The 27,981-nt window shown below is 32.9% G+C and overlaps 1 protein-coding gene across 15 annotated transcripts in view; it reads left to right on the plus strand.

Annotated features, from left to right (window-relative positions):
• The window catches only part of LOC126741664 (voltage-dependent calcium channel type A subunit alpha-1), a 771,245-nt gene that overhangs the window by 325,635 nt on the left and 417,629 nt on the right, over positions 1 to 27,981 (plus strand). For all 15 annotated transcript variants that reach the window (XM_050448203.1, XM_050448189.1, XM_050448197.1 and 12 more), the window contains one exon: positions 12,415 to 12,554. In XM_050448203.1, coding sequence (XP_050304160.1) covers positions 12,415 to 12,554 — 140 coding nt within the window. The remainder of the gene's footprint in view (positions 1 to 12,414; positions 12,555 to 27,981) is intronic.

A 27,981-nucleotide genomic window follows, 5' to 3' on the forward strand; every position in this document is an offset into this window, starting at 1 on the left:
GTTTAACGACGCGGGAATCTTTGGGCGCCCGGCCGTTTTGTTATTTTTTTAAGACAAGGGCGATGATGATAACAGCGCTTTTATTTATTTTGTTATTGCCGATATTTAAATGCGCTGTGATCTCGCATAAATAACTAGATAAATATGGTGGTCAAGTAATGTATTGGAAGGTGCAATCTCTTACAACTTAAATTTTATTAACAAATAATAAATTACTTACCAAAATCCTTTTTTGAGACAAAAATAAATAAATAAAAACAAAAGAAAAATTCAATAAGCTTTTATTTATTAATTAGAAAATTAACAAAAATATTAAATAAAGGTGATGATATAGGTAGGTTTCACGTAAATATAAAGAGTAAATTAAATAATTAAAGATTTAATATCTATATACGATACTATAGTTTTTTAGAGTGAATAATTTATTGCAAAAAGTAGCCTGTAATGTGATTTTTGACAATACGGGTTTGTGAAACCAGCCAATATCTCAAAAACTGTGTAGGGTAGTGAGATCTGTGAAGTACACTTTTTTTGGACAAAAATATTGGAAAATAGATACCTTTAACTGAAATTAATATAAAAATAAAATCGCAAAATTTAAAAGGTTTTGAATAAGGGTGTAACAACACTATAAAATATAAAAAATAGGCCACATTTTAATTTGCAATACAGGCAAACACTTAATTACTAATTCTTAAAACTAGAAAAAGTTAATAAGAAAAAAAACAAATATTTTGTTTAACAGTATGAAGGGTCTCATCGCGATTATACAGGATGTCCAAAATAAGGATGAGCAGTAAATGGTTTAATTAGGCGAAAGTTGCGCAATATAAATGCAATGATTGAATAAATGCAATCTAAAAATTGGAAAAATGCCAAATACTTCCTAATATTCAGGAAAAAGGTGAAATTTGGCAAAATGGATTTTTATTTTTTTCTGGCGTTATTTGAAAATATAAAATAAAATCATTTATACATTGTTGTAAACACTTTCTCTCATTTACAAGTTAACATCTTTAACTTTTAAATACGACGTTCCTTCTTTAGAGAGTCATAATCAACTTTGTTTTTTCTTGTCGACGCCATGTTGGCCACTTGCAGTTTTGAATAACCCTTTTAATTACTTTATCAACGAGGTAATTTCTAGCTAGTAGTTGGAATCATCCCTATTAAATATTATATACCTCTCTCTCTTTTAAATACAATTTCGAATTTCAAAAAATTCAAAACATACTTTATTCATAAATACATGGTACCTACTTGTTGACATGGTACTTTTATGATATAAAATAGGCACATTAATCGACATATTACTAACACATAATTTAAAAACAATACACAATAGTGGGTTCAACATACTAGTATAAACACAAAATGTATTTTCAATTTCAAAGCAAGACGACTTAAAATTTTTTTAGAGTAACATCACAAATTCTAACCTTTACATCTTTACTAAAAACTAATTATATACTATTGGCCTATTCCTAACTATCTTCAAAAAATTCTAATGCTATAAAAATATTTGCTTTTAAGAAGTTTCGTTAAGGACTTTTTAAAGCGAGGAGACTTTTATGACATTTGGAAAATGATTAAAAATTTTTATGCTCAAGTAAATAAGAGAATTCTTAGTTCACTTTTCGGGATGGGCATTGGAATATTGTATTTTTTTCTGATATTATAACGTTTTAAGGAGCCATTATTTTGAAGATACAATTTATATTTTTTGTATATTAGTCAAGCAGACTCAACAATAAACAAGCAACACAAGGAAAGTATCTTTAAATAGGGGTCTGCATGTCCTGTGGAGATTTATGACACATATATTTAATGGCTTGTTTTTTAAAAACAAACATCGAGTCAAAAAGCCGTTTACTAATGCAACTCCAAAATGTTATTCCATACTGTAGGTATTTTTGTATGAAAGTAAGTTCCAACTTTCGACAAAAAAAAATATCAATCTCAGTTCATTTAAAACCATTCTAACAGCATAACATCGTCTAGCCAGTTTTTGCCTCCTGACATATCTCCATAAAACTTAGGTTTATGATCGATAACAATTCCAAGAAATCTGTTAAAATTATTCACTTCCAATTCTTTGTTGTGAATCATGAACTGCTCTGAGCATAAAAACTTAACAATTTAGTCTTATCTATGTTTAAAGACATCAAATTAGCATCAAACCACTGTTTAATCATTAATAAATCTTTAGAAATTGTTCTAGGTTAATGTGCTTTTATTATTGTCCATAAGATAGTGGTGTCATCTGCAAAAATAGTGAAGAATCCTCTTATCTGGAGCGACCCCAGGTCATTTATATACAATAGAAATAAAATAGGACCGAGAAACGAACCCTGCTTACTACACAAAGTTCAGACAAACTGCCATTTGGCCAAACAAACTTTTTTCTGTCTAACAAAACAAAATTTTAACCATTCTAGAGCAACTCCCCTAAACCCATATCTAGAAAGCTTACCGAGCAATATTCCATGGTTGACACAGTCAAAGTGTTTAGAGAAGTCGCAGAATACCGCTGCAGCAAAGTGACCTTCTTCAAGCTCAAATATAATCTCTCCAGGAATGAAAACATTACTCGACATTCATTTAATATGTTATTTTTTTTAATTTGGAAAGCTACCATTCGTACTATAACCAGTTTCTCAATAACTTTAAAGGCTTTTAAGGCTTTATTTTTATCTTTTTCATGAATGAATTTCATCATGAAAACAATTATTGAAAATACTTAAAACACTAAAGACCATAAACATAATATATTGATTTAAAATTTTCTTAAAGTAAAAAAAAGAAAAAGAGAAAATGGCTCTCATAGACATGAAGAGACAGTATTTTTAAGAGTTTGGATTGATTTTTGTAGATAAAATAGATAATTTTCTGTGAGGTTTATAATTAGATTTTTTTAAAGATTTTCTAATAAGATTTTGAGGTTCCCATATTAGGTTGTTATAAATCAAAGTCTTAATTAATATACGCACACTGATTAATTTTGCCTAAAGAAGCCATCGTCTCACAAACTAAACACATTTACATATATCTATCTATTTGTGATTATGATATCCAAGAAAATTTTTTAACAACTACCAAATTGCAATACGGCAAACACGAAGCTGTGCAAAAACTCTCCCACACGACTCGGATGATCGGCCGATTACTAATGAGAAGCGACGGACGAAATTATTTTCGCGCATACTGGAGAGAATCGCCATCTATTTTTCACGCATATTTGCGGTCACGTTTTAGCCCATAAGGTTGCGTATCTTCCCAAATATTCAATCAACGCTAACATTTACCTTTGACGTTACTTTACCTCATAATATCGGTCAATTTGTAGCTCGGGGTTATTTACAGTATCTATAAATTTCCAACAAGGGGGACTATAAGGTTTCACTTTTTTATAAAGTAGTTGAATAAACATATAAAATATTAAAAAGTCGCACCTTTTATCTATAAATTTAAAAAAAGTTAAATGAATACATTTTGCTTTAGTCTTTGGAAAATTCTTAATTGATATAAAAAAAAATCAAAATTAGAAATTAATTTAATTATGAAAAGGTATAAAAAATGTTAAAACTTATGTAGTAAAATATAAAAATAGTCGACTTAATTTACAGTTTTGCATTAAGTACGAAATCCTTGAGCACTTCATTTTTTGCAGTACTTAATCTGATTCCTGTATGCCACTTGCTTGTATTTTTCGTTTATTCTTAGGTACTTTTTGAAATAACTGCATGTTTTTTCTGCCTAACATACAAACAGATTGTAATTCGACATATTTTTTGCATGCGCTTTGTATAAGGAGGACGATAAGTTTGATCACCTGACTCCTACATATGTAACACATGAAATTCTAAAATATTAATTTCGCTTTGACCTTAATTTTAGGTTGTAATTTTAATTAGAGTACCTGGTACCGAGAAGTATCCTACATAGTCTTAACTTTAGGCAGACAACCAGATTTCACATTCCTTCCCACCAGGGTTTTAAATTTGAAGGCTGTTTTGCATATGAAGAGTTATTTTCGTTTTAAAACCCTTTACTGAGGAATTTTACAACATCCATATTTGTTTAACAAGTATAATCTTTAGAAATGTTATAAGGAATACCAAAAAAATGTGTGTGATAGTGTTAAACGGTTTTCTCAAGTCAAAAAAGACTATTCTGCAAGAATATCCTTTTTATCAAAACTTCCACTGATCTGTTACATGGTTGACAGCAACTTGCAGGCGTATTTTTTTTCAAGTAGCTTGTTTTTATGCTCTAGTTACTTATATGTTTTGACTAGAGTAGATCAGTTAAAAAGTTTAAGAGTAAAGTAAATAATAGCAAAAATTTAAATTTGAGTGTTTGTTTAATCTCTTTAGAAATTTTTAAATATGTCGTATTATTGGCTTGCCTAGGCTGAGATCACGGTAGAAGAGACACAAAATTGAATATGTGTAGAATTTGAGAGACATGCAAGAAGAAAACCGCTCCAATATTCTCCGTGGTAAAGTAAAATACCTAGCACGATACGAATCAGAGATAGCGAGGGCAAATCACGGATACCAAAAGTATTACTAGTGTGTGGCGGACGTTTTGCACAGAGTTCTTTTAAGGTGATCTGCAGTTCTAGCTAAAGACCTACCTGAATTACCGCTGAAATACTGAAAAACATGGGCAAATTGGGGATATCCATCATACCCCGCATATGTCAGAAGATATGGATGAATGGGATCTGGCCATTGGTGCCATTACATTTTCTTACCTTTATGTATAAGAAGTTTCTCTTGAGTGTGGAAATGCTAGGAAAATCATGCTCCGGATACTGGAAGAGAGGCTGAAAAATTTCCTGAGACTGGAATTGTTCTAGGAAAACGAGCTCGCGAACAGATCTTGACGTTTGAGATATCATTGAAAAAACTAGGGAATTTAATGTTAAAATGCTCATGTGTTTTGTGGACTACAAGAAGGCTTTTGACAAGGTAAAATGCTCGAAGCTCTGAAACATTTCTGCCGATATGGGAACACCGAAGCATCCGATATAGAAGTAATATATAGGTATATCATCTACATCACGAAAAGACGGCTATATCGATCCCGGATTATAACGGGATTAGAGCAGGCGACAGAAAAAGAACAACCTACGATACGCGGATGATATCGTGAATCTAGCAAAAGACGGTACAGAGTGGAAATTAATAATTTAAAGACTAAAAAAGGATTTTTGACTGTGCTTATAACAATAACCCTGACATTACAAATATCCTTGGTTATCAAATGGTCAATTATTTTGATTATTTTGTATCTGTCATTATCAATATCGGAGATTGCGCAACTGAAATCCTTAGGCGTATCGCTATGGCATGAAATTCAACAGCGAAACTCACTGTGAGGATGAAGTTTTAATAATAAGTTGTGCTAAGATTTAAGAAAAATAAGCAGCAACATATAGAAAATTAATAGCACTTTTTAATGGGGTATCATTTAAAGTCCATTCCTATTCGAAATAGGGGATGACACCTTCCTTAGGGGGTTGAAGATTTTATAATCATTTTTGGGGCAAAAGCTGTCCCCCTTACAAACAAAATTGACGTGTTTTTGAGTTTTTCCAGAAAAAAAAAATCCTAGCAGCTATTCCTTGCGGTACGTTTTCGATGGCCTATTTTGTATTAATAACTATACTTACCTATTCTAGTACCAATCGTTTTCTTTCCTTTGCTTTTCTGACTTCGAAATGAACCCAGTAGACTACTGATCTTCTACTTTACAACTTTAATATCTTTGTTTAGTTTTGCCGCGTCTTTTTGTCGTCATTCTTTTTATTTTTGGAGTATTAAAAAGAATTACTAGAATCCCATAGCACTGGGTACTGCTCGTACATGTTATTTAACTCCAAACACATTTCGTTACTGCATTCCATTTTTATGCAAACTGATGGCTTGATCGAGAAATAAAAGACAACTAAAGTCAATCAGTCACTAAAAGAAATACTCAAAATAAAAGTACGCGAGACAAACGACTGCACGAAGCACGTCTATACTGAGTACGCATACGCGGCATGTTTTCTTTAAGCGGGCATCAAAAACCGACAGGACTTGGCTCAACGAATATATTTGTATATACGTGTGTACTCAAACCATGTGCTTTCTAGTGTGTACCCAGCTTAAGGACCCTTCCTTTACAATTAAGACCAAACCCAGGCTTATTCGAGCTTTATTTTTCCCAGAGAGACTTATGCAGCAGAAACGTGAACAATAAAATATGATAATGAAGTGACAGTCACTGGATAGATGCTCTAAAAATGTGGCACTATAAAAGAATGCTCCGAATTTTATGGACAGCACACTGCACCAACGAATAAATTCTGAGACTACTGCGAATCAAAACCAGACTATCCACTTATGTCATCCAAAAGTATTTAAAATGGACACATTGCCAGGCTATCAGAGGCAACAGATAAATGGATCATAAAAGAAAAAGCAAATGGAAAAAGATCAGGAGGACGTTCACCCTCACGATGGGTAGACGAAATGAAAAATCTTATATGAGAGAGCCTGCTAGATGCAGTCTACTACGTGCAAGATAGTAATGGACTTACTACATGATGCCACCACACTCCTCTGAGGGGTTAACGGACGATGAATGAAGCTAAGAATAGATAAAAGAATAATGAAAACAAATATTGCAACTATTGTTTGTTATTGGAGAAGAATGTTAGGAAATATCGGAGAGGCTCTGAATTATTAAGAATATTTAAGAATATTGACACTTGAGATTACTTGCATTTATTGATCAACATATTAATAGTACTTCAAGATCGTTAGTAAACATTTTTTTGAAAAAGATCATGAAATTCATATTCCATACACTCTTCAGCTTATTTCTAGAGACCAAGTTCATATCGCTCAAGGTCAATACTCTTCTGATTATTGCAAGATTAATACTCCTTATAATCCATACTGATCGTTTCCGTAGATTGAAATGGAGCGATGCAGAGGCAATTTATTTTACCCTTCTTGAGTTTCATTTTGCAGAGACGATAAATCAGGTCTTCGCTGTAAATAACAATTCTATTTAGATGATCTCTAATTCTCATTTGTGCCATTTTCTTGAAACTTCCCGAGTCCTGTAAATGTTCTCGGCTTATCCCTTCTGAAGGTTGGAATGTCTATTTTTTTATGGAAAAGTTCGTAAATATGTTATCTCTATTCATCTATCGTATTTCCGTTCAATGGATTTGGTGTTCTCTTAAACTGAAGTTTGTCTCAAGTTTATATGCTCTTTAGCCCTCCAAAGCAGGTTCGAACCCAATCAAGGAATTAGCAGATCCCCTTCTAGTAAGTTTAACTGCTTTCTATTATCTAGTACATAAGTCGCGGTAGCCACATAGGTTTTATATTGCTACGCCTTCTCAGGTTTAGTTTTAGTAGGCAGTTTCATAACAGCTTAAAAATAACCCTATTTATTCAAGTTCTGCTACATCTTCTCTCGCATATTCGAATATTCCAAAGATTTTTGACTGAAAAAACGATTCAAGATTACCTAATAAATAGATCCGTCTTTGTACTAATCACATCCCCATGAATCCTATGGGCTCCATCATTCCACTGTTTTCTACTTTGGATATGCCACTTGGAAGAAAAAAAGTATATCTGCAAATGTTATTATCCGACTTCGTTTCTAATATTTTGCCTTCGCTGATTATTCAGCTTCTTTGATATCTTGTCAAATCGAGTTGACTCTTGTTATATCTTTCCCGTAGTCCCACCTTAAAGAAATACATGAAATGTTAGCAGGTCAAAGTAGAATCTCCATGGATGCTTTGAGCGTTATTTTTATAGCCTTTAGCATTCTTATACAAGCTAGTCAGAGCTGCATAGGTAGTTGTTGGTAGCATTAATTTGGTGAAGATCCATATGGGACCACCTTGGGTTATAGGCCTTAATGCATTCGCCTAATTATTACAAATGTGATTTTCAAACGCTTAATTATTTTATTCTAATGTTACAATCAGTTTCACTTAGGCTTCAGATTATTATTAGGTAAGTTAGCCTATTATTTCTTTAGTTCTAAGAGCAACCTGTTCATCATCATACCCTACAAAAGAGGTGACATAATCTCTCCCTGTAGGCATCCACGTATTATGCGGGCCTAGATGTTATGGTTAAGTAAATATGTTTATCGTCCATTTGATATGCTTTTTAAAAATTACCGTTTTTGTTTAACTTGCCAGTTTTTCCGATTATATTATGTGGTGTAGTTATGCTCTAATATGGCTGCATAGCCAGGTATTTGATCTATTAACATGTTTTTAGAAAATTAAACCCGAAGTAATGTGTTAAGAGTGTCTCTTCCTGTATACCTGTTGCTTTGGTTACCAAATAGCCCTTAGTAGAGTGTTGTGGGTTGAGCAGTCGAGGTCCTTAAACCCGTTTATAATTTCGCTGATTTAATTCCCAAAGGTTCATTAACGAAGTTCTGAAGCCGTTTGCTTGATACATTTAAGAGCTGCATTATATTACATTTTAAAAAGATAACACCAAGTGATAATTAAATAGCAGTTTCTTCAAGAGTCCGATAGCAAGATTCTTCCATGGCACATGCATTTCCTCAACCTTTTGTACATTGAACACATCTGGGATATAATGGATAAAAGGGTACGGATACATCTAAACCCTTTAATAAAACACCAAACGTGAGTTATGATGCAGTAATTAACTGTACAGATTACTTGGTTCCTTAGGATTTCCTAGACATGGGGGATTACAGAATGCTCGATTAGAGCAAAAGGGCGATTATCGCTGGCCGCTGATCCTTCACCTTAAAGTCCATGACGTGAAGACAAAATATAATTTCAAATCGCGTCTCTTATAAATTATTAACATTTAATAGCGAGTAGGTTATTCGGATCATATACTTTATAAAATTTAGTGACATTAACAGATATTTAAATTTTTTCCTTTAAATCCGCCACTAGAATCCTTCTAGATGATCTCATAAAGCATCTCCTCAAAATGTCTTCGCATAAATGTAACAGGAGCGCATTATTGAATGTCATTACGGAAGTATGCGAAATGCTGTTTTTACATCAAATTCAGCTCCAGCATAACTAGACTTATTTTAAAAATAAATTATAGAAAAATTAAGAAGACTGTGAATTAAAAATATGCATACATATATCAACCGGTTGTTAACTAACTGATAATGGTAGAGAGTTTCCTTTACTTCAACAATAGAGTGGTTAGATTAACGTCATGCCATCAAAGGTTAGTCAAGACTCTCGTTTGAGTTTGAAGATTGGTTTAGAACACGACTAATCAATGATTATTTTGTCATCAATAATAATGTAAAATTTACTTATTATAGTTAGTCTGAGATATTGATTTACCAACTCACCCTACAGAAAAGCGTAATTTGGTTTATCGTATTACTCAAAAATTTTAAATTGCCTTTATAATATACCAGTCTGGCCAATGCAGACCTTAAGTGCGGAGAATAACATTATAAGTTAAAAGTGACAGAAAGAAATGACAAAAAAATACAGAATTGAAGAAATGACAGTTGTTCTCCTTATATCCCCTAGATATATGAAGTAAACTTATTTTTTTTATTCATGAGTATAGAAAGTGATTGGTTAATTTCATTCAATTAAATGTTTTTTTTTTGCACTTCAAGATTAAAGAAGTTAAGGCTAAAAATATTCGATTCCGATTTAGTCGATGAGTTTTTACTAAACTACTAAAATAAGGTTGAAGAAGTAGTCCATTCTTGCAGTGAAGTTAATAGATCAATGGGCAACTAATGATACTTCGGTCATCCTCCACTAAATTTATTTAAAAAAATATTAATCCTACATGTTTCGGACATATAACATGTCCATCATCAGGGATACTATAAAAGAACCAAGGAAAATTATAAGATATAGATTCAAATTGTTAAATTACAAAAGGTATTAGAATTAGTTAGACAAATTAAGGAGTTCCGTCTATACATCTTACAGATCTACTGCCTCAGACAAGGTTAAAAGGTTAAAACGACTAAAAATCATTAAAAATGGCATCCACAATATGATAAAAAGCTTAATTAATTAACAAATAATTGGACGTTAAAGACATAAAACTTACATAAAGATACATGAAAATGGGACCAAACATGGATTTACAAAAACTTAAACTAAAATTACATTACTACGACAATACGATAATTGTTTTGTAAACAAAAACTTTGAACAAAAGAACCATATAAATTTTCAAACAATAGCGTTTAAACGTTAAATTTAATTTAAAAGTTTTTGTAAATCCATGTTTGGTCCCATTCTCATGTATCTTATTGTAAATTTTATGTCTTTAACGTCCAATTATTTGTTAATTAATTAAGCTTTTTATCATATTGTGGATGCCATTTTTATTAATTTTTAACATTTTAACCTTTTAACCTTGTCTGAGGCACTAGATCTGTAAGATGGTATTGACGGAACTCCTTAATTTGTTTAAGTAATTTTAATACCTTTTGTAATTTAACAATTTTAATCTACAGTACCGAGCAAAAGTAAAGAAATTTTTTTTTTAATTTTTAAATATATTTTATTAAAGTTAACTAGATTTTTTTTATCCTATAATACTACACCAAATTAGATAATAAAAATATCATAAACAATATAATTCTACTTATCATAAAGCCATATGTAAATTAATTTAAAAAAAAACAGGGAGCAAAAATAGAGAAATACATATTTAAAGAAAACATATAATAACAACAAATTAATATTTAGTTGCATATCCCTTATTTTTAATAACTGCAAGGCATCTCCTTTTCATAGATCCAATCAGATTCCCTAAGGTCTCCTTGGGTACAGAATGCCATGCAGCTTCAACTGCTTCAAACAACTCGTCTCCATTTTTAAATTTTTCGGGATATTCCTTACGAATTTTTTTGTCTACTAAATCCCATAGATTCTCTATGGGATTAAGGTCAGGACTCTGAGCTGGCCACTTAACAACAGTTATTTTTTTGTGCTCAAAAATTTTTTTTATAATTTTAGCTGTATGCTTCGGATCATTGTCGTGTTGAAACCTCCATTGCAATGGCATGTTTTCCTCTGCATATGGCAACATATTATCAGTTAATATTTCTAAATATTTAAACCGATCCATAATCCCATCAATTTTGACAATGGGGCCCATTTCCGTACCAGAGAAACAACCCCACACTTGTACATTTCCCCCTTCATGCTTAATAGTGCCCAAAGTATACTTTGGATCAACTCTTTTATTTTTAGGACGCCTGACTCATAAAATACTATCAGAAGATAATAAATTAAACTTACTTTCATCCGAAAATAATACTGTATTCCATCTTGCTTCTGACCAGTTTAAATGGTCATGTGCAAATTGAAGTCGGGCGGTTCGATTCTTCTTCGAAATGAAGGGTTTCTTGGATGGTTTTCTTGCCGGCAAGCCACTGTCCCTTACACGTCTTCGAACTGTATGGACACTAATATTTACATCGTCTAGTTGAGATTTTATATCCACTGCTGTGTTAAATAGATTTTTAAGAGCTAAGGATTTAATCTTCTCGTCAACTCTAGGCGTCGTTTTTCTAGGCCTACCAGTTTTAGGTGGACTTATTAATAAGTTCCTAATGCGGTGTAACTTTATGGTTTTGGAAACGAATGAGCGGTTTAATCCTAACTGCTTAGCAATGATTGCTTGCTTAACACCCGATTGATATTTTGATATTATCAACTGTTTTATACATAACGCCAAAGTAATACCTCGCGGCATATTTACAGGTTCTTAATTAATTAACCAAATATTATTGTGTATTGCTTTCAATAAGCAAACATAAACTAAGAACCATAGATAAAGACGTAAACTTTAGCTAAGAACTTTAAAAATGTTTCTCTACTTTTGCTCCTCATAAAATAAAGATAAGCAAATAGATTGTTTTTGTTACAAGAATTTATAAATACCAAATATGTTTTTGCATTCCTTTGAACCTAAAGAAATAATGTGAGTATTTATTTATTGGTAATAGTCGATTACTCTGGCTTTATATTTATCAAATAAAATGTTTCTCCACTTTTGCTCGGTACTGTATATCTTATAAGTTTCCTTGGTTCTTTTATAGTATCCCTGATGATGGACATGTTCCATGTCCGAAACATGTAGGATTAATATATTTTTTAATATATTTAGTGGAGGATAACCGAAGTATCATTAGTTACCCATTTACTAAAATAACGTTAAAATAAGGCCCAAATAGGTTCACTATGTAAAAATACCTAATTAAAACTTAACTAATTATTTTGTGTTGCATGTTAACGAAGGAATATTTCAGCATTCAAGAAAGAAATAGTCGTGTAATTTTTTTATCATGAAAATTATATTAAAAAGCCTAAACGTGTATGTCTTTTTATAGGAAAAGACGGAAGTCTACTTCCTGGGAATCTTCTGCGTGGAGGCTTCCTTAAAAATTCTAGCATTAGGGTTCGTGCTGCATCGGGGCTCCTACCTCAGAAATATCTGGAACATCATGGATTTCTTTGTAGTTCTTACAGGGTAAGTATTTCGTACATTTAATAAAAAGTTATTATTTTTTTACCATTCATAGAGATTAAGAATTAATGTATTTTATTATTTTCTCACTAAAATCGCAGTGTTTTTTTGTTACAAGCTCTAATTTAAATCAAACAGTATAGACCCATAGTTATATTTTCCTTAAAGATTTTTACAAAAATATAGTGCATCCCAAAAGTTATGTCTAAATTCATTAAAAAATCAGGGGTGTGTTCGAAAACAAACTCTCGGACCCGTCGATTTTTATTTCAAGTTGCGCATTTTTATACGTGAAGTTTGTATATACAGGTTTGCTCAAATATAAATTACGACCAAAAACTTAATTTTTTCAAACGAAAGCACCTTTTTTTATTTCATTTTTGAATTTCGCGTGGAATCCTACGTATGTTTCATGGATCATGTCCTATACTTAAAGTCAACAGTTATTGAAAAAAAGACGACCAAACATTATTATTAAAGTTCACCTTACGAGTCACCTTATCTCTGAGAATTTTTATACAGAGCAAAATTCCATTCATTCGTGTTTTTTTATTGTTGGCTGGTGACCGTATATTTTCATAGAAACTGTATGACAGTTGTACGCTAAACAGATATTGTCAAGTGTGAAGTGTACGAGCAAAGTTGCGGTTTTCACAATGGTAAAGTAAACGGAACGAGAAAAAATAGAAATTCTGTGCATGGTTGGGTTTGGTGATAGAACACGTACTTAAAGAGAAGCTGCTCAATTATTCAACGAAATCCATCCTGATCGTCCTCCGATATCTTAAAAGGTGGTGAGTAGAATAGATGCTAAATTTAGAGAATTCGGTCATGTTAGAGATCTGCCGAAATCTAGTCGTCCTGCTCGAGATGAAAATGAAAAACCTGACGTTTTGCTTTCTTTGGAAGAAAATCCATGCACTCCTCTATCGCAGATTGAGGCAAATTTACACATGGCAAAATCTATAGTTCACCGAATAGTTAAAAAGCACAAATATCACCCCTACAAAGTTATTCCTGTGCAAGAGTTATTTGATGACGATTTCGATAGGCGAAATGAGTTTTGTGAACGCTTACAAAACATGTGCAATCTAAATAATAATTTAGTAACAAATATAATTTTTTCCGATGAAGCCACGTTCTGTTTGAATGGTAGTGTGAACAGACAAAATTTTCGATATTGGGCAACAGAAAATCCGCATTGGATGATGGAGGTAAACACCCAGTACCCTCAAAAACTAAATGTGTGGTGTGGAATAGTGCGCGGAAGAGTAATAGGTCCTTTTTCTTTGAACAGACTTTAACGAGACAAGTGTATCTCGATTTTCTCCAATTTGAATTAGTTCCAGCATTACTAGCTTTATTTCCAAATCCATTGGACCCAAACTATCCTGACGAAGAACTAATTTTCCAGCAATATGGCGCTCCTCCACACTATGCTACCACTGTGCGTACATTTTTGGATGAAACCTTTCTCAATCGGTGGATAGGAAGGAGAGGACCCATCGAATGGCCTGCTAGGTCGCCTGATCTAACACCAATGGACTTTTTTGTGGGGATACCTGAAGTCGAAGGTATTTGTTAATAGGCCAAATAATCTAGACGACTTGAAAGAGAGAATTCGCAGAGAAGTGCGCGCCATACTCCGGAAATGATTGAAAATGTGCAACGAGACTTTATTGATCGCCTTGGATATTGTCAAGTCGTGAATGGCAACCATGTTGAACATTTAACTTAATTTTTGTTCTTTTTTTTTATTTGTTACTTGAATCGTCTTTTTTTCGATAACTGTTGACTTTAGGTATGATGCATGATATGAAATATACGTAGAATGCCACGCGAAATTCTAAGATGAAATAAAAAAAGGTGCTTTCATTTGAAAAAATGAAGTTAAGGGTCGTAATTTATTTTTGAGCAACCCTGTACTTCACGTACAAAAATGCGCAACTTGAAATAAGAATCGACGGGTCTGAGCGTTTTTTTTTCGAACACACCCCTGAATTTTAAATGAATTTAGACATAACTTTTGGGATGCACTGCATACAAAGTGTGTCAATAAAAACAAATAATAACTTTTGTATAAAAGAATATTCTTGTATGTATTTTTTTTGCTTTGATAAAATCTAATGACAGTACCTGAACTCTGTATCTTTTTCTCCTGTCGATTTTTCTTACTTTTCGGAGTCTATACTTTTAATATTTTTATTTCATTATTACGTATAAATGACTCCATCCACCTCTACTAATTACTCCTGCGGTGTTGAAGTCAGGAATGCAACAATTTTTACTGCTATTTGGTATCTGCTGTCTCAGTATTACTGCTAACTAAGAAGAGCAGTTGATTCGTATAAGCTTTGTCTGCTTTTTCCTAGAGTTCTAATTTTTTTAAACAAAACTTAAATATTTCTAAGCCATTTAAGTCGAGCAGCAGCTGTTAAAGCTAGATTGTCTAAAAAAAACGAAGCTTTTACTATTAATATGCATAAAAGTGCTTATGAGATGTGACAAGAGCTTTCAGTGAACTAAACATTTCTGTTGAAGATAAGAGATATGATTTTTATAAAACAATTTATAGAGTGGACTGAAACTTAAGAATGCTTCATTGCTAAGAAAATTAAATTTTGAAATTATGATATGCTCACTCTACTAATTTACACGTTTCAACTACCTATGCAGTCTCCTGGTAATTTAGTTTTGCTGTTAAGTTTGAAAAAAATTGTTGATGTTTTTAATTAAGAAAGAGCATAGTGTCTAAGGTTCTCGACGGATTGAATAATGCTACTATACTGCAATTAGCAAATTTTAATCGCCAGGTAAATATAAAAAATAGTGTTATGCAACGCAAGTCAAGTGCATTAGTACAGAAACAAAGAATAATTTTAACTCAAAGTTGATCATAAGTTGTGATTAACCTAGTCAATCAAACAACCGTATAGTAAACATAATTAATTTATTTAAATGAGATCAATTAAGTAAGGCACTAAGTTTGTTGTAGCACTTATAATTGATTGAAGAAAAAACATTGTATTGAATCCATGAAACAACATGATTGACTCTTTAGACTAAATTAGAAACATAATTTGTATATGTACGAGCTTGAAAAAGTAGACTAAGCTACATAAAAACATTTATCCATTAAAAACTAGACACAAACAACCTTTAGATAATGAAGTTGTCAAAGCTGTGTTAACGGAACAGTTTATGTATAAAAATTTACTACCAGAGTATGATCTTACGTGAATTGTTCTTGAACGGTCAATAATAATGCTGACAATAAAGAAATAATAATATTTTTATAATTTGTCTATGTTTTTCATTTAATAACGTTAACAACCAATGTATATTTGCCTAAGAATGTCTTCATGGAGGTCAAATGGTTAACATGGACATTAAAGGACATGGTTGTCAATAAATGGTTTATCTTTGGCCTAAATCCAAAAAACATTGATTGTATAAAAGTAGTTTAAGGTTACGAAAACTACTGAGAACATAGAATTTGATACAAAAATGGAATCTCCTAGTGTCTTAGTCTGACCGCTTTGTTTTTTGTTCAATTTTACATGAAACAATTGAAAACAAGGATTTGTAAGTGACATATACGATCATAATATAGAACGTTAATCTTGCTGTAATCTATCCATACTAGTTGCTCAAGACAGACAAAATAATAACAGCATCGGTTAATAAGCTACAAGAGTGGCATAGGTTAAGCATTTTAAAAAATTATCAGCTTACTATGGATGCTGGGTATCAAAACTGCCGCATGTGTTTAGACAAAAAATAGCAGCGATCAATTCTTGTTTTCGTTTCGTGAAATAGAGACTTGCTGTACAGTAATTGTATCTCCTGCGGTGTAGCAGGTGATCCCATCCAGTTGGAATCAGAGATGATCGATGTTGGTTCCTTCTAACTGCTCCGAGAAAACTCGTTTGCAATATTCCGATAGCAAACGCTATTACCCGAACGTTCATGCCTTTAAATACTTAAAATAGTAACATGGTCTTCCTAAGGACCTGTACGGGCGTGCCGAGGGATTTTCATGTTAGCTTTGGATCCAGATTTTCCATAATAGCCGTGATTCTTCGTTTTCTACAGGGTGTTTCGTAATTACGGAGACAAACTTGGAGGGGTTATAGAGGGGCTTAAAGTGAGCAAGTTTGCACCATAGACTCCTATTCGAAAATGATTAGATTTTGAGATACAGGGTGATAAAATCTTACTTTTCGTTTAAAAAAATAAAAAATATTGTTCTTACTAAAATTTAAATTTTTAGTTTCATCCATTTAACACATTGAGCTCCGCGTGCCCACCGGTGGGAATTTCGAGTTTGCTTTCTGGAACCACATGCCCACCGGTGGGCACATCGCATCGCTTATTCAGGGACCGCGTGCTCACCCGTGAGCATGGATTACATTGATTCTGCCTATACCAAACGACGGTCTGGTCCCAGGATGAGCCAAAAAATATATTGAGTTGGGCAGTTTGGATAGTTTAAGTAGTTAGTTTATAAGAGTAGAAAAAAACAACATTTGAGTTAATATACCATGTTATATTACCTTAAAATAGAAAAAATACTCTTAAAACTTAAAAATAAATTGTGATAAAAAAACAGTCGTTTTCTTATGTAACCAAAACTTAAAATACCATAAAAATGACTAACCTAATAATAATAAAACTTACTAAAACGATCTAACGTTTGACAAAATACACACTGCCACAAAGAAACTGCTGACAATATACAAAGGTAATACAAAGGGGAATATTACACGGTACACAAATTGTGTTGACCTTTTTCGCATTTTTTCGGGCGTACGCAGCATTGTAAGCCATTGACATGGTGCTGTAGCATTTAGTGAATCTCTTTCGAGTAACTCGTTTTTGGCCTTCCACTTCCTTCAACGTGCAGCGTTGCGTTCTTGACGTAGAAGGACGAGAAACAGTATTAAGTTTTTCGTCGTTTTCAGTAAGACCTGAAACTACCTCTTCTTTGAAAGTATTGATGCTGATTTTTTTCTTGTTTATTTTATTGTAAAGATGTAACGCGTTTACTATTGTTGTAGCAGTAATGAGATGAAACACTAGGCGTTTGTACCATTTTGAAGTTCGCCTTAGAAAAGGCGCGTATGCTGACATTTGATCCGACAAGTCGATAAAGGCCTTGCCCTGATTATAGTCAACAATTACTTTGGGTTTAATAACTTCCTTTCTTTTCTTTACTAAAGTAACGGTAGAATCATCGTGTTTGGTGCTTAGCATGATGACGTCTCTCTTATCCTTCCACTTCAGGACTACAGTTTTGTCAGTATCTTGCCGAGCTACAATTCCACCTCGCTTTAAGTTTTCCTTTATTACTTCCTGAGGATTACCTTTGCGGTTTGCTCTAATTGTACCAACTAAATGCGTTTTTCGGTCAATCAGTCTTTTGGCTAATGATACGCTCGTGTACCAGTTGTCAGTGTAAAGTGTGCGGCCACTGTCCAAAAGACCTTCCATTAATTCCATGACTACCTTTTCAGAAACTGCAAATTCACTTGATTTTTCTCTGCCGGTATATACTTTGAAATCCCAGGTGTATCCCCCAGATACACACAACTTGAAAAGCTTTATACCGTAGCGGTGTCGTTTATTGGGTATATATTGTCTGAAATAAATGCGTCCTCGAAACGGGACGTTACTTTCGTCGATACAAATGTCTTTTTCGGGCATGTAGGAGGACTTCAATTTCTTTTGCAGCATGTCAAGAAATTCGGATATTTTGTAAAGTCGGTCATCAGAGGGTCTGTCTTTCTCATTATCACTTACATGGAACATGCTCAAAATACCTTCAAATCGGTTTCTACTCATAATTGTGGGTATGCGATTTTGGTACAACAATTTGGTTGACCAATAATCCCGTAACTGAGGCATTGGAAGAAGGCCCATCCATAATATAATGCCAAAAAATTTTCGCATTTCCACAGGATTGGTATCCATCCATTTCGGCACCTTGGCCTTCCGGTTTGGATCTGCTATTGCCGCAGCAATTCACTGTGAAGGAAACCTATTGGTTTCAGTCACAAATAGATTAATCATTTCATCGTCGATAAAATAGGTAAAGAATTCAGATGGTTCTTTCTCTGCAAAGTCTGTACTAACAGCTGGAACAACACCAACATTCTGAGGGCTTTCACTGAAAGACAGTCGGTCTCCTTGAACGTGAGCCCATTTTTGCTTAGTAGTTAAAGTCGCTAGAGGTACGTTATCGTCTAGATCTTCGTCTTCGGATAATAATATGGCAGAATTATCTGAATTATTACCGGATGAATCGTTATCGGATGATAGATCACTTTCAACAGGAATAAAATCTTTATCTACGAGCGAATCATATGAAAATCCGGTAATTTCGTCTTCTATTATATCTCTTGACTCGTCGTCGGATAGATTCTCCAGCTCCTTTGCCAACTCCTGATCCGATAGATATTTCTTAGCTATATTTGCTTAACTCTGAAACAAAAAAACAAAGCTAGTGTCCACGGGTGGGCATTCGGTCCCAAAATGTAAAATAGCATTCTGGGACCACGTGCCCACCCGTGGATCACCGCAAAAAAATTACAAAAACAGCCAAAAGTCGACCGAGTATTGAACCACAAACAACATAAACTGCAAATAAATAACTATTAACAAAAAATATCCAGAATGAAAATTTGGTCCCTGGAAGTAAAATCCAAATGCCCACGGCACGCGGGGCTCAACGTGTTAATCATATGTACAGAAGGTATTTATTGTTAGAAAAAAAATTGCAGCAACATTTTTTGATTTTTAGGTTTTATAAATATCTACTGATATCAAGTTCTTTAAAAAAAAATAAATTGCTTAAAATGTCCGCCAAATCTTTCGTTGCAAAGATGAGCACGGCGACTTATGTTTTGTCGAAATCTTTCAAATATTCCTAATGTATTTTAAATCTCTGATCATGCAGCAATCACTCATCTCAAAGGCTCTTCTTGAGTGAAAACAGGAGTGTCATACACCAACGTTTTAACATGACCTCATAAATATAAATCCAATGGAGTCAAGTCGGACGACCGCGCTGGCCATTGAAACCGCCTCGGCCAATCCACCTATTAGGAAAGCTTGCATCTAAACTGTGCGCTTGTAAAGTAAAATATGTTGGAGCGCCATCATGTTGAAATCACATACGAGCTCAAATATTTAGTTGCACATCCTCCAAAAGTAATTGAGCATAAATATGCTCATTTAAGTGTGGTGGCAGCAAATATGGCCTAATGACTTATTCGTTTACGACTCCAGCCCAAGAATTTATTGAAATTTGGTGTTGGTCTCTACAAAGAGATATAGCATGAGGATTATCTTCAATCCAAATATGGTTATTGCGACTATTAAAAAAACTGTGATCACTCGTCACTCGGGTGAAACAAGCTTCGTGAGTAAACAAAACATCGTGGCCAAAACCTGGTTGTAGCAGGAACTGGTATACACCACTTATAAGCTCGACGTGGCGGTACGTAATCTTTTGGTTCATGGCTTGAACTTTCCGCCAAACAGTACTTGGAGCCACTCCCACATCATATGCAATAGCACGGACCACCGAGTGACTTTAAGTCCTTCAGACCCGAGAGCCTTATCGGTTTTTCTAAGGCCATTGGGCTTTGGTAACCCCCGGTGGGGCATGACGGGTCCGTCAGGAGACCTATATGCACAACTGCCTCTGGCAGCCCACTGTTTTGACAAATTTCAATTTCAATAGCACGGACACTTATCCAGTTGGATTGGTCTCGACATGATTCAAAACTACTTCTTCAAACTTAACTGTACAAATAGCAAACGGTCGCTCTTGTCCCGTTTGACATTGAAAGCCACCAGTTCCACGAAGATTTTTATGAATCCTTGAAAAAACTTTACATTCGGCATGACTACGTGCTGGAAACCGTTCTGCATATGACTGCTCGGCTATTCTAGCATTACCGCCAGCTTCCACATGAATTAGATGCATGACAGCATATTCCACATCTGTTTTTTTTTCATTATCTGTTTTTTTGCTGAAAATATTAACTCGCAGATACCAGACAAGTGGTCGCTTTACTAAGTTACTGATTAGTATTACTGATTTAGTATAAAACATTAATAATAGCAAAAATTTACTTTTTGGTACCGAATTCCACATTAATAAAAGCAAGTAATTTTTTCCTTTTAATAAATACTGTAAATATTATTAAAACGGATGAAACTAAAAATTTAAATTTTAATGATAAATAAATTTCGAATCATAGATTTTATATTAAATAATGATTTAATACAAATCCAGAAAACAAAATTTACTCTAAATTAAATGAGGATTTGAAAAATATTTTTTTTTTTTTTAAAAACAGTAAAGTTCCATTTTTCTTAAAGAGTTTATTAGATTTTAGCTTGCAAGGACGCCACTGGTTAAATAAAAAAATAAATTATGTATTAGACATTAGTACTACATGCATAGAAACTACCAACTAACTTTCAGAAAAATATGTCAAGTTTATTGCGAAAAATAAGATTTTTTCTTAAAATTTGATCACCCTGTACCTCAAGATCTAATGATTTTTAGATAGAGATTTATTGCGCAAACTTGCTTATTTTAAGGCCCTCTAAAACCCCTCCAAGTTTGTCCTGCTAATTATGAAATGATCTAAATAGATCATTTGCACTAGTTTTCATGATTTCGCCTTATCTATCAATACATGGCAATCCATTACTGCCATTTTATCCTCTAATATTCTTTCCGGTCAGAAAACTGAGCGGAAAATAAAACGGTTATCATATACTAGTACAATATTTTTTTGGCGACCTTTTCCCTTAGTTTTTCATGTAGATCCGTCACTTTATATCTTAAAAATATAATAATCTTTTCAAATCCCACTAACGCAAAATATGATTTTTTAAATCAGTCCCTAGAAAATGAATAAGCGATTGTCAATCGAAGGAATTTGTCATCCTAATTTAATTTTGCTATGATTTTTATCATTTTCTTTTACATATAAGGATTTGTGTCGTGTCAAGAGTATTGTAATTAGTTTTCATGGAATATAGACAAAAAAAAATTGTTGCCTGTGTTGGGATAACTAGTGAAGTATTATTGAAGAAAAAAAACGAAAAGAAGATGTTGGTCCAAAAATTGGCTACTAAAGCAGAAAATGTGTAGTGACAAATATTTTAAGAGAGTTAGAAATTAGTAAACCAAATGATTTAAAAAACTATCTAAGAATGGACATGAATGCTTGTTCTGAATTATTAAGATTAGTTGGTCCAAAAACAAAACACTATAATGAGAAAGTGCATAACACCTGAGGAGAGGCTAATTGTCACCTATTTGAGGAGACACGAAAAAAATTCCGTCAACAATCTTTCAGAAAAATCCAAGCACGCTAAGCAAAGTTATATGTTATATCTTGCAAAAATATCTTGTCACGACAGGTGACTTGGCCACTGACTAACATTCGTTTTTCGGAGATTGATATCTGCCAGCGGAAAGTACGCTCATGTGTGGGTATACATATTGTCCAAAACTTTCGAAATATTCCCTCTTAAGATTGACTATGCAAAGGATATCTCTGGAACAACCAGATCATAAACTAGACGATCTACTAGCCATTAAGCTTATATTTTTCTGCAAGTTATGTCCTTCCAAAATGCACTCAATAGTATTTTGATATAGCAGCCAATTAATGCTTGTTCGTTGAACTTTTCCCAAAACTTTTTCAAAACTGTAGTTTTGACTTTTATTTAAACTGAATATGATTTTTATTCTCAATTCCATCTATACTTAGTTCGTAGTTCTTTTCATCTTTATATTATAACCTGCAGGCGAATTATGAGGATATGAATATTTCAGTTAATAATGTCGATTTTTGTCTAGTTTAGGTATTTATTATCATACAGAAACAGAATATCTTAGTAACTTAAAGTATTGACAGTCATTAGAAACCTTGAACCTTTTCTTATCGTTCTATCAGTTCAGATTGAATTCTTTGTCAAAAAACATTTTCTTTTTGGAGGCCAACGATCTATTAATATAAATTTTTACCTCTTCGAAAGAATGAAAATGTCCGTTTAAAAGTGCAACATGAAGTGGCGCATTTTATACTGCGTGTAATATGATCGCTTTCCCGAATCTACTACTCTGGATTATCAAAATAAATCCAGTTTGCATCACTTGTAACAATTCGATGTAAAAACCTTTTGTCTTATCTGGCGAGCAAAATTACTCAAATAGTTTTTCGCCTTTCGATATCTCTCTTGGTGGATAATTTAGTGTTTCTACCAACTGCTTTAATATTTATGTATTTTCATCCAATAATGCTAGCAAATGTGCATCTTAAAACCTTTTTGACTAAGCCAGATAAAATGGTCACAAATTTTTTGGGTTAAACCATATTTACCATAGCTTCTTAATAACTCTTAACGCCCGTTTTATTTAAATGAAAAATTGTGATAAGGCTTCCCTGCAAACTGTTTTTTCTATTATAAGATTCGAAATTTTTGTTGCAAAAAAGAACAATGTTAATTAATAGGTAGTTAATCGCATCTGTTTTCCCTTCAAAAGGCTGTAGATCTCATGTAATGCCATCTCCGAGCAAAATCGACAATATTAACCGAAACACCTATTAAATTCGTTTGTTGCGATATGATTTACAAAAGCTGAAGAAGAAGCAGCTAGTGAATTGGCATCGAAAATCTATAGTTCTATAGATAGAAGCTGAGCAGATTCTACATCTTTTTTTATATATCGGTACGCAATTGTAATATATGAATGTAAATTGCTCCAAAAGTAGGCGGTATACAGAATAATATTTAAGATCAAATTATTGCTTGGGATAGAGGGAGACATGTATTCGTCGAGGTAATTGACGTTAAAGTCATTTTCAAGGTCAATTCAAGGTTAGACTAATTTTTTTAGTAATTTTTTGTATAACTTTAAAAGTCTTTAAAGTCTACTTTATCAAACTATGTAACCTTAAAAAGATCCGCTTCTTAGAGGAACTTCTTTTTAGACATTTTTGTATGAAAGTGGATTGGACAAGAAAGTCCGGTTAACTAGAGCGCAAACTCACCTGGTATGACCTCTTTAGATTTTTATTTGTAGAGTTATTTGAACAGTGTTGTTTTCTAACGATCTATGATGAGGAACAACATGCAAGATTGGATTCGTGAAGCATGCTCTGAGATCCCAAGACAAACTTTGTTACGTACGCAAATTGCATAGGTCTTTAACGTTGTGCCTTCAGGCAAATAGAGGCAACTTCGAACATTTGCTTTGTAGCTAAATTCGTGAAAGGTAAGGGGACTCACGCTAATCAAGAACCCCTAAGGAAACAGAGCTTACTACGTCCACGTCTTTGTTTCCGAATGAATGAATTTACTCAAACCTGAAAATGATCTTAATAATTAACCTCAAGGTCAAGATGGTTTAAACATTTCTGCGAGATCCACCTGCTTAAGTATTTTTAAAATGGTTAATTTAAACAGAAACATTGATAAACAGCTTTTTGTAATTTGACCTTAATTTAAGCTCAACGTTACAATAACAAAGTTTGAAATATCATTGTGAACATAAAATTTGGCACTGTTTTTGAATCCTCTACAAAAAATTGAGGCTCCCATTTAAACAAATTACTCTAACCTTAAATTCACCTTGAAAAACGCCCTCAAGATCAAAATGAGCTCCAGAGATACAACAGAGATACAACAGAGAACAGAGATACATGTTCCTTTTTTATCCTGAGTAACTTTGGTCAAAATAATTTCTCTGGATTTTGTTTATTTTCGGAGCAATTTAGGTGTATATGTTTTTTATATACCTATATAAAAAACAGATTTTGTTTATCAAAGTGATTGATTTAAGATGGATATACAAGAAAAAAATTATTGTTCACTTATCTTTTCTAAGGAAAAATTTTAGATTATTTTTGAGTTATTTGGGCTCCCATTCATCCTATATCTAATAGTACTTTAATACCAAGTTATTCATCGAAGTTGAAAAGTTAAAAACTAAGTGACGTTGCCTATTCTGATTAATGGAATGATTTAGCACCCTCGCATCATCCATCGGATGCTCGATATAACTCAAGTCTAAATCGCTCATATAACATATTTTATTTTAAATTATATATTTAATATTAAACCACCTTTTTAATATTTTTGTTGGATTGGAAATTATTATTCATATTATCCTTGCATTTGATTGTATCGTCTATTATTATATCGTAGCGTCTTATTTTATTTTTTTATGCACTACATAACTATTATAGAAACGTTGACATGCGTGTAAAGTATGCGTATTTCCAGTCAACAGGCATAACATAGTAATATTTACATAATCAAATAATTACCACTTATAGGTAGAAGTCGATTATGTATTAGATTTAAGAATCAAAATTGCTGTAAGTCAAAATAATAAATATAATAAAAAAAATCTTTTATTTAAAAAACTTAAGATTGAGCCAAGCTCAATTGAACCTCAATTGATTCTCGAGTTTTTATCGATAAATATAAAATATCCAAAACTAATAAAATACTTAAAATCATGATGCAGTGATTATCTTGCAAGTAATAAAATTAGAACGAATACCTTTAATATGCCCCTATTTCGTACAATTTTTATTTACAATTATAATGTAAAATTTCAGCATCCATCCTCTTTCTAACAGCTTATCCTAACCCTATTTCTTTTAAATAACAAATTAATAACAGGTCAATGACAGTCTTCGCCGAGGCCAACGTGGATGTTGATCTGAGGATGCTGCGATCCTTCAGGGTCTTACGGCCCTTGAAGTTGGTCTCGAGAATACCAAGTAAGAGACGAAACGTCGACAGTCACATAAGACGGTTTTCTTCTATAGTGTCTAGCAGCATTGTCTCACTTAATATTTTAGATCTACAAGGTTGACGTTAGTTTTGCCGTGAATTTTGTTGAACTTTTAGACAGATTATTATAGAGGTTTTACAGTGTAGGTCTTATCCAGTGTTGGCCAGTTGTTAGCGAAGGTTTTTAGATTATCTAGAATAGTAAAGATTATTTTTAGTTTTAGTGTCTATAGCGAGTCAGTAGTTACTAGAAAATGCTTTCGATACGGAAAATGGTGAATTTTATAAGTTATATGTTTTATAGGGTATCCGGTAAGTAAATTTGAAACTATTTTAAAGGAATCAGAAAAAAAGCTCTATATCATTTCTCAGAAATATGCAGTCTATAAGTTTATTATCAAGGATTTACATTTTAGGCTTGAACATTCAGGTAATTGATTGATTTGAGTAAAAAAAAAATATGAATTAATATATGAAAAAATATTCATGAATACTGAAATCCTGTGTAAAAATCTAATTACTATACTCCGAGTATCGGCAAGGGGAATTCATAAAATTCTCAGCGGTGTATGCCATCTTATATAAGAATGATTATGGAACACTAAATATACAAACTTAAAAAAACACTGAATGAAGCGGAAATCCACGTTACTGAATACTTCAATATTAGCCAATACTTTTAGATACTACCAAATAACATGACCCCCACGTGGGATCTATGTCCAATCGCGAGTCGTATTTCTTCATATTTCGGGCATAGCAACCAATTAGGTGTCATTATACCGCATCGACGGGTTCCTTTTGGCAATGTCACCGTTGCCAATATACCGTTGAAGTCGTTCCTGATATGTCTAGTAAGCAAGTGCAGAAGATTTTTAAGAGAACTTTTGTTGTCAGATTAAAGATCCTCTTCCCAAATTTAAGAGAAATTTCAAGTTTAGGAGACGAATATAGTTATTGCAACTGCTTTGAAAAACTCTAGGATTACCAATAAGCAAACTTTTTTCCACCCTGCTAATTTGGCTTTCGTCTACAATTCTAGCAATTATGGAGCAACTGAAGTTCATGGTGGAGGCTTTTGGGAAAACACAGCATGTAAATACAATATGCTGCAATCTTTAAAAAAATTTCGACGATGTGTTCCACGAGATTCTGCTTGACAAGCTATGAGCTTATAGAATTAATAAGATAGTTATGCAGTTTCTTAGCAGTTACCTTGACCGTAAGCAGAAAACTACTTTTAATAATATAAACTCGTAGAAGTCCCTATTGGACGACACTGTCTTAACCTTCAAAGATTATAGTCAAGAGAATTTTAATATTCAAGTGGGTTCTTGTATAAGTACTTTAAGGAAATGGTTTAGGGCAAACTTGCATTAAATGAATCGACGACCCAAAGTATAATTAATTTATTATGGAATAATTATATTTTTATACTAATTCTTGAAATACTAGTTTAGAATATATTAAGGCCGAATCCTATTATAATATCATTTGAATATAATTGTAATTAGCTGGATGATTATTGCAAAAGTAATATGATCGGAAACTGAGATATCCAGATAAAGCCGCAGTAAACCACAAATCGTTACTGACAAGAAAAAGATTATGGCTTAAAATAGTTTAGGCTAGTGATGACTTTTTGCCGAAATACTTAATTCATCCCTAACGAATCTGTTGATTGCCATTGTTACATCAATAGGCTAAATAACAACTGGAAAGTGACTCTGGATGATAATATCTTTATTTATGGAATCGCATAATATGTATCTGTTACTAATCTATAGTGCCTCAAGTAAGGTAAGGTAAGGTGAGCAAGTTCCTTGAATATCTCTTATATCGTGAAATCAATTGTAAACTATTCAATACAATATCACTATGTTAAGCACGTGCGCAATATTTAATTTTAATTCGTTTTAACTACCCAGCTCCTTTAAATATGTTGATCAAACCTCGTACTACAAAACAATAAGAAATTTCTTGTCAATATAACACTAAAATTAGATGATGACTTTTTGACTTCTTATACTTTTAATATCTGAAATAAGCATAACGAGAAGTTGTTGATTGAAGTTATTATTCTTGGATACGCCACAGAGAGAATCCTGGTTAGTATCACTAATAATAGTAAGCTCAGCATTAATCCGGGGAGTTTCAAGATCATTTATACAAATTTCTTGATTCTGTATATTAAAACTACTAAAAAAATACTACTAAAACTATGTTCGATGTCAGATATCGAACGTAGTATTTTTATGCCCCCTTTGTGGAGTTCATAATTGACCTATTCTTTACAGTTGCTCAGTTGCAAATAATGATATTTTCATACAAAGTTAATTAAAGTGCAATTTAATGAGTTAAAATGAGTCATGATGTCCTTCAAAGTGCGTAACAATGCATTAAGTAGCATCAGAACTCAAGGGTTTATGCGTATGCTCTTAACTGGAAGTTCTGACATCACAAAGGAAATATTATAGGATGATATTATTAATATAAAAGCACATTCTTGTTGGTTGTTTAGCTAATCAGTAGTGGAATTTCGACAAAACAAAGGAACTGCTTTACTCAAGTACAGTTCACTTCACGATATTTC

Source organism: Anthonomus grandis, chromosome 10, assembly GCF_022605725.1.
Source record: "Anthonomus grandis grandis chromosome 10, icAntGran1.3, whole genome shotgun sequence".
In the NCBI taxonomy this organism is placed as follows: domain Eukaryota; kingdom Metazoa; phylum Arthropoda; class Insecta; order Coleoptera; family Curculionidae; genus Anthonomus; species Anthonomus grandis.